Genomic DNA, 7748 nt, shown 5'->3' with positions numbered 1-7748 from the left:
GCTGTCTGCCCTCACCTCCCGCCCTGTGCCAGCCGTGGCCCCTGGCTTGCTGGGGCCCGGGGGCCTCCGGGGCACAGGAGCAGGACCCTGGGGCTGAGGACAGGCTACAGGGACAGTGGGGGGCCGGGAGAGGTCAGCAGGGCGGCCTGTGGGACGCAGGGCTTCCTGGGACCTTGCACCTGGAGGCGCATCAACAGCTTGGAGTCGGAAGTGTGAGGTGTCCCTGCTCTGGCTCCTGGTCAGCTGGGTCCTCCTCGTGGCGCTGCCAGCGTTAGGGGCGGGCAGGCGGGGGCTCTTCTAACTTTTGCCATGAAATCCTGGCCATGGAGCCCAGTGACAGTGTCCTCCGTGGTCAGTTGAGTGACCTCAGCAGCTCGGGTCCTAGTGTGGGCTCGGTTCTTGCTGTCCCCTCATCGTGCCCAAACCTTCCCAGGACCTGGAGTCAGGGAGCAGGGGGGCTCCCTTCCTGCTGTCAGCCAGTCCTGGTCCTGGCTGCGGGGGCGGGTTGGTTGGTGTGGGAGCTCGGCGGCTGGAACTCGGGGATGGGGCAGGGCGGTTCCGCCCCTTTGCTCCGCTGGCTGGAGTTTCTTCTCAGAGTGTTGGGACATTAAACAAACCTTTTACAACCCACTGATCCTGGCTTCCTCATTCTGCATCTTTTGGACACTAGGAGCATCCTGGGAGCATCCCAGGCGGGGTGTCTGCCTAGAGCAGGCCAGAGCTCCCTCTGGGTGAGTGTCTGGGAGGAGAGGCTGAGGGAGGCTCCAGGGGCAGAGCCACGTGGTATTCAGAGCCAGGCCCACCCACCCGGTGCCAGGTGTGACCCATATGCTCAGCCTGGGGCTTGGTGGTGATGATGGAGTTTCTCCTGCAGTTTCCTTTAAAAGAGGCTGCTGCCAGGGGCTGTGGGTGTCCTTCCTGCCAGGAGCCCCTCTGGGAGCCTGTGCTGGAGACGCAGAGGGAGGTCTGTTGTGGGGCTGGTGGCATTGCTGGCATTCTCTCCATGATGGCTCTGCACGGCCTGCTGGTCCTGGAAGCCTGGCACAGGGGCTTCCCAGGTTGGCACGGCTCAGCCTCGCCGGTTCTGGGACTCCTCGGGAAGGAGGTCAGAGAATCGGCCCACAGCCCCAGTCCTGCTCCTCCCCCGGGGCTCCCGGCCCTCCCTCCTTTCTCCGTCACATGTCATCAGCCCCGGGCCTGATGGCTCTTGCTTGAAATTCTCAATGTTTCCACCTCTGCGGTTCCATTTAGCTCCCACAATGGCTGTGAAGCTAGCGAGCAGGCACTCGTTCTTCTATTCATTCCACAAACACGAACCCGGTGAGCGTGATGGCTGCCATCAGGCCCCTTAACTGCAGAGCATAGAAAGCCTGAGGCCTTGCCATTCTCGACAAGTTTAAGTTCAGTGAGGCAGGGCAGAAATTAGCCCCATGGAGGGGGGAGGAGGCCGGGAGGGCAGCTGGATGCCCACACCGCGAGCAGCCCCTGCCCAGTGCCCTTTCCCACACGGCTCCTCACGCCCCCTCGTCAGTCTCCAGGCTCCACTGCTGGGACGGGGCCACGAAAGCTGGCCGTGTTCTGTTGGGTTTTTAGAGCTGAAACGGTAGCGTGTGGGACATTGCTAACCCCTCCCATTCTTGGCTGAAGAGCCTGGCACCCCCAGGACGGGCGGCCGGTCCGGTCCGTTGCTGTCAGCCTCGTGTTCTCTGCCCTCCAGCGTTCCATGGACCCAGGTCCAGGACTGGGGCAGTCTCAGGCGGCGGGTACGAGTCTAGGTGAGTGCCAGGCCAGCACCTGGAAGGGAGCTTGACGTTGGTGGCAGCCACTGGTGGTGAGAGGGTTAACTGCCGGCCACCAGCCTGACCCCTTCCACCCCTGGGGTCTGAGCACAGCCCTGGGCTGAGGCAGCAGCAGGTGGGGCTGGGAGGAGTCAGAGGTCCAGGCTGCTCTCCGCTCTGCTCCGTGCCCAGGATCATTAATAACCAAGAGCTGGAAAGACAATTAGGGGCCAAATGTGGAACGGAGCCTGCTGTTGGCCGGCTCCAAGGAGGTGCCAGTCCTGCTCCTGGGGCCAGGCTCTTGGCCGCCTCGTTCCTTCTCTAGGAATGAATTCTGGGGACAAGCGAGCCTGATGGGAAGTAGGGGCAGGAAGGACGCTCTCTGCAGCGTCAGAGCTGGGTTGGTCTGGCTTCCCAGCCTCCTACCCTTCCGAGGGGGCAATGAGGAGGGTCCTGCACTACCCAGGGGAAGGGACGAAGCCTGGCAGGAGGGAGGAGGGGGTGACCATGTCAGGGAGGCCGGAGATGTCCAGTCATCATACACAAGGGCCTGTGTGGCAAAGAGCAAGGTGGGTCCACCCAGACAGACACCCCAATGCTGGTGGGACCCAGGAGAGGCCCTTGGTCACTGGTCTCAGGAACAGGGCATCTTCACTCTCTCACCTGTTCCCGCCTGTTGCTGCTGTCGCCGGGCCCCCTGCTGTCTTTCTGAGCAGCTCATGTTTACGCCACCTTTTTCCTGGGAGCCAGATGTGTGTGTGTGTGTGTGTCGGGGGGAGGGGGGAGGAGGGCGCAGAGCTTAGAAAAGAACAGGCATGATGCCCTTGGCCAGGAGACCGGGCTTCAGTCTGACTCTTTGTTTTTTAGCTTATTATTATTTTTCATCTTTATTGTTGAGAGTATTACAGTCGCCCCCCCTTATCCCCCCACTTGCTCCCCCTCCACCCGGCTCCCAACCTTCTCTTCTTAAAGAATATCCTTCAATATTTCATGCAATCCTGGTTTAGTGGTGATGAACTCCTTTAGTTTTTTCTTGTTTGTGAAGCTCTTTATCTGACCTTCAATTCTAAATGAGAGCTCTGCTGGGTCAAGTAATCTTGGTTATAGGCCCTTGCTATTCATCACTTTGAATATTTCTTGCCACTTCCTTCTGGTCTGCAGAGTTTCTGTTGAGAAATCAGCTGACAGTCGTATGGGTACTCCCTTGTAGGTAACTAATTGCTTTTCTCTTGCTGCTTTGAAGATTTTCTCTTTGTCTTTAGCCCTTGGCATTTTAATTATGATGTGTCTTGATGTAGGGCTCTCTGTGCTTCCTGGACTTGTAAGTCTATTTCTTTCACCAGGTGATTATTTCTTCAAGTAGGTTTTCAGTATCTTGCTCTCTCTCATCTCCTTCTGGCACCCCCATAATGCAAATGTTGGTACGCTTGAAGTTGTCCCAGAGGCTCCTTACACTATCTTCATATTTTTGTATTCTTGTTGTTCTTCTAATTGGGTGTTCTTTTGCTTCCTCATATTCCACATCATTGATTTGATTCTCAGGTTCCTCTACTCTACTGTTGAATCCCTGTAAGTTTATTCTTTATTTCAGTTAGTTCTTGCTTCATTTCTGACTGGTTCTTTCTCATGTCTTTGACATTCTCACTAAGATCCTTGAAAGTCCCTGTGTGGGCTGTGTACACAGTCTTGTCGTTGAGCCTTGATTGCTGTTGGTGTCACTGGGAGGAACTGGCGGCTGTGAGGACCAGTTGCAGCTACAGTGGGAGAGCTGCTGTGTAGGAAACACCTCTATGAGGCAGGACTTGCTTCAGTGGGGCTTTGGTGCTCACTGAGTCTGCCCCTTGAGTGTGTCGCTCATGGATGTGTAGAGTTGTAATCTGCTATGGTCTGCAGCTGTCCACGGGGTGCGCGGGCTTCTAGGGCCTCCAGGGAGGTGCAGTCAGCCACTGCCTGGGGTCGCCCTGCAGGAGCTACTTGTACTGGGCTTGGAGGTGCCCAGACCAGGTCCAGCTGGGAAGCAAGGCAGGCTCCTGCTAGTGCCGGGTCTTGGGCCTTTTACTGATAGGCTTGGGGGGCGCTGAGCCAGCTGCAGCTTGTTTAGAGGTTTTAGCAGTTGAAGCCTGAGCAAGGCTAGGCCATTCATATGCAAACAGGTTGGGTGGGGCTGTAAATTGGATGGGGCGGGGTCTCAGGGAGTCACCAGGGTGGAGCAAACAGAGATGGCTGCCAGTCAGCCCTGCCACCTGGGAGGTCCTAGCACAGGAACAATGACCTCTGGGAGCATCTCCATCTGGGAGAAAGCCGCGGCCAAGTTCCTGCCCTGATGCCAGACAATCTAGTTCCTCCCTGTTTGTGTCTGGGTTCCCCAGAGCCTCGCCCTGGCGCTGGAGCGCAGAGGAAGCGGGACCTTGTAAGTTCAGCTCATGTGCCAGCCCTTTAAAAGGAACAGTGTCTCCAGCAGCCTCCGTGTCTCTCAGCCCCCAATCCCTGCTGGTTTTTTCAGCCTGTAGTTACGGGGACTTCTTTTCCCAGTGCTGGGAGCCTGGGCTGGGGGGTCTGGTGTGGGGTTCGGACCCCTTGCTCCTCATGGGGGGCCTCTGCATAGACCATCTCCCTCCCAATTAGAAAAAGGCGCATGAGGGTGTCAGACCAGCTGGTTCTGAGGCTCCGCCCCTCCCACCAGTCTCAAAGTGTTTTCTCCTTTTCTTCTCTAGTTGTAGAACTTCCGTTCCGCCAGCTCTACGGCGGTTCTGAATGATGGCTGTCCTGTATTTTAGTTGTAGTTTTGATGTGGTTGTGGGAGGCGGTGAGTACAGGCCTTGGTTCCCTTCCCAGCCTGGCTCATTGAAAGGAGACGGCTGTCAAGTTTCCTGGGGTTGGGGATTCAGAGACCACACCCTCCCAAAGCCCCCTAGATCCCGAGAATTCAGTGCCCGTTTCTGAACTGTAGCAGGCAGTTGTCACCAGAAAACACTTGACTAATTAGGAGGCTATGAAACCAACAGGTGCCTGGGAACCCTAACAGGACGTTCTCAGCGAGTCTGGGGTCTGTGGCCCCCTGCAGCCCTGAATTTGGCCTTGGAAGAGGCTTTCCAGCAGCCATGAGCATGGCAGGGCCAGGCCTCAGTCCTGCTCAGGACCCAAGCCCCCGCAGGCCTGGTGCCTGCGTCCCCGTCTCCCAGCCCTAGAGCCTGGCCCTGCTCGGTTCTCGCCCTCGGCTGGTTCCCTCCGAGGGGCAGCCCTGTCCTCATCTCTATGGGCTTAGCCTCAGCCTGTTGCTGGGGCTGCTCCCAGCCCCCTGTGGCGAGAACAGCTGTGTGGCTAAGGGCCTGGCAAGGCGCCCATTGCCCACCTTCCACTGCTCAGCAGGGCCTCCCCGCCGGCCACCTGCCCCGTCCATCCGCCCGAAGCGGCCTCTCTGGCCGCAGGTGAGAGAGCAGCAGGAGCTGCTGGCACGGAGCTCCAGGGCTCGGCAGGGGGCGGGGCAGAGAACGCCAGCTCCCACCTTGGCCTGGCCTGACCTTGGGGCCGGTGGGCAGAGGACGTTGCGTGAAGGCTGCGGAGTCTTGTCTCCTCCACAGTGAAGCTTGCACCTGGGCCAGGCCGGGCCGGCCTCCTCTTCTGCCCTCCCACCTCCGACCCCCCTGGGGCCCTTCTAGAAAGTGGAAACCATGACCCAACTGCCCCCTCACCCAGCAGATGTGACAAATGTGCTTGATGCACACGGTGAGCAAGCATCCCCTGGGACGTGTCCTCTCCCTCCACCGGGCCCCGTGGCTCTGTGACCCCATCTGACCTCCGGCGGGACAGACAGTGGGACTCGCAGCCCAGACAGTGGCAGTGGGGTGCACCCGGCTTGCTATCAGTGATGTGGTCACCTCGGGCCAATTCCCTCCAGGACGGGGCTGCCTGGCAGGGAGGGAACTGCAGCCACCAGACTCCACCGCTGTGGCTCCAGATTGCCACATAAATCACCCTGGGCTTTATGACGCTAATACACGCACATCCAGAATTTGGGGTGACACCGGGGAAGCGGTGATTTAATTTGCTTTGTCCTTAAGCAAAAGGAAATGTAACGGAGAAGGTAAGTACAGATGTTTTAATTGAGTTGTCAGCAGCGGGGCAGCTCCAGGGAGGCCCGGCACCACCGGGCGGGTCAACCTCAAGGCTCTCCCTGCTCTGCCCACCTCAGGCCGGGCATCCTGGAAAGAAGCCACGCTGGCAGATGGAGGTGAACGGGAAACGATGACACACGGGGACAAGATGAGAACGGAAGACGTGGGACCACAGTGAGAAAGTGGGTCACAGGGTTCTCACAGGCTGGGCCAAAGGTGGGGGCTAGTGCTGCCAGTGGACTCCGTGTCCTTTTACCCCGAGACCACCACGGGCCCCAGGACACCCAGTGTCGCCACTCTGCCCACGAAACAAAGCTGGTGCGATGCGGGGGAGGCAGCGGAAGTTCCCTCGTGAGGGCTGAGCAAGGCACTGAAATCGAGAGAAAGGGGCAGGGGCCTGAGCGCCCCGCTCAGAGGCAGCTCCTGGCCCAGTGCTGGGCTCCGGGACAGGTGGGGGCAGGCCCAGGGTGGGGGCAGCAGGAAGGTCAGAAGGAGCCCAGGCCTGAAGCAGAAGGCACATTGAAATGCAGAGTTCATCAGTCACCTGCTCTGGGAAGGCTGCCAGGAGGTGCATGCATGCCAGCGGGGAGGTGGGTGGGAACCCGGCCCTCCCTCCATGGGAACGGTGGTCTGTGCTCCAACTCACCCCATGGCGCCCAAGGGACATGCAGTGTGTGAGCACTGAGCACCCACAGCTTGGCACTGTCAGTGGCGGAGCAGGGGCAGGGGCAGGGCAGGCCTGGCTGCCTACAGGGTGGACCACAGAGGCCACACACTGCTACATGCCGTGGTGCCCCCAAGTCGCAGCTGTGGTGGTGGGGCTAGCTCCCCGTTACTGGCCCTTACACACTGCCCCCTGCCCTGCAGGAGGCCCCAAGCACCCCAGCAGGGCAGTCAGAGAGCAGAGGACCCTTCCAGGGGTCACAGCTCTGGGCTCAACCTGTACGCGCTGCTGCGCCTGTGGGAGGGCTGCTCTGTGCTGTGGTGGCTCAGGAGCCCCGAGCAGGAGCTGGCGCCCACAGCAGGGGCCTCACAGTCCTGGTCTGGGGAACCTGGTGCCCACCAGCACCTCCTGTTCATGTCATCAGGGCGGGCCAGCAGGGAGGGGGGCTGGGGCCCGGGGTTCATCCTGAGGGGCAGCGTCTATGAAGTGGATTTCCCAGACCAGGAGGCGGAGGGCTGGGAGTAGGGGACAGGGAGACTAGTATAAATAGTGGCAGTGCCAGCGCTGCGTCTCCACGGAGCAGGGAGAGGAGCCCGCCCGTGGCGGGGTGATGGGGAGTGTGTGTAAAGCAGGGGGTGACTCCGGGAGCCGGTCCTGGAGTCTGGGAGAGCCTTGTGTGGCGAGGTGCAGGCTGGGCGGAAGGAAGCCGGGGTGGGGACATCCCAGCTAGATGTGCAGGGTCCCCTCCCAGAGCCTGGCCTCACCCACCCTGTGGAGGGAGACCTGGGAGGCAACTGGACACGGTCTCTGCAGGTGGGGGACGCGGCGGGGCCCCACCCTTCTCGTCAGCAGACATGCCCGCCATCAGATCTTGGTCTCGCTGAGGATGATGTTGGCGGTGACGAAGAAGAAGCAGGAGAAAGCCCAGAGCAGCACGAAGCCCACCCAGAAGGTGTGGTGGAACGGGGACCTGTGCTTGTTGGCGGCCCGGGGGCCGAGGGCCTGCTGGGTGTCCTTGCGGCAGAGGTACACCAGGAAGGCGGGGATCACGTACTGGATGCCCGTGCCTGCATAGGCCCCCGTGATGCCCACCAGGGACTCCAGGTCGTGGGTGCAGAAAGCCACCAGCACCGGGGGCAGCAGGGTGATGGTGGGGAACACCACGCGGTCCACCACCCAGGGGTACGTGCC

The 7748-nt window shown here is 60.0% G+C and overlaps 2 protein-coding genes across 2 annotated transcripts in view; one reads left to right on the top strand and one right to left on the bottom strand.

Moving 5' to 3' along the window:
- GRIN2C (glutamate ionotropic receptor NMDA type subunit 2C) overlaps positions 1-7082 on the top strand; it is a 21001-nt gene extending 13919 nt beyond the window's left edge. Inside the window, exons 16-20 of the mRNA XM_015570559.1 lie at positions 1718-1775; positions 5073-5206; positions 5438-5504; positions 5971-6067; positions 6761-7082. Coding sequence (XP_015426045.1) covers positions 1718-1775; positions 5073-5206; positions 5438-5504; positions 5971-6067; positions 6761-7082 — 678 coding nt within the window. The remainder of the gene's footprint in view (positions 1-1717; positions 1776-5072; positions 5207-5437; positions 5505-5970; positions 6068-6760) is intronic.
- The window catches only part of TMEM104 (transmembrane protein 104), a 40915-nt gene continuing 39023 nt past the window's right edge, over positions 5857-7748 (bottom strand). The window contains exon 10 of the mRNA XM_006754638.2: positions 5857-7744. Coding sequence (XP_006754701.1) covers positions 7422-7744 — 323 coding nt within the window. The 3' untranslated portion in view covers positions 5857-7421. The remainder of the gene's footprint in view (positions 7745-7748) is intronic.

This window comes from Myotis davidii, unplaced genomic scaffold, assembly GCF_000327345.1.
Source record: "Myotis davidii unplaced genomic scaffold, ASM32734v1 scaffold172, whole genome shotgun sequence".
Taxonomy (NCBI): Eukaryota; Metazoa; Chordata; class Mammalia; order Chiroptera; family Vespertilionidae; genus Myotis; species Myotis davidii.
Note: the sequence above shows the minus strand (reverse complement) of the source record. Positions and strands in the feature narration are given on the sequence as shown.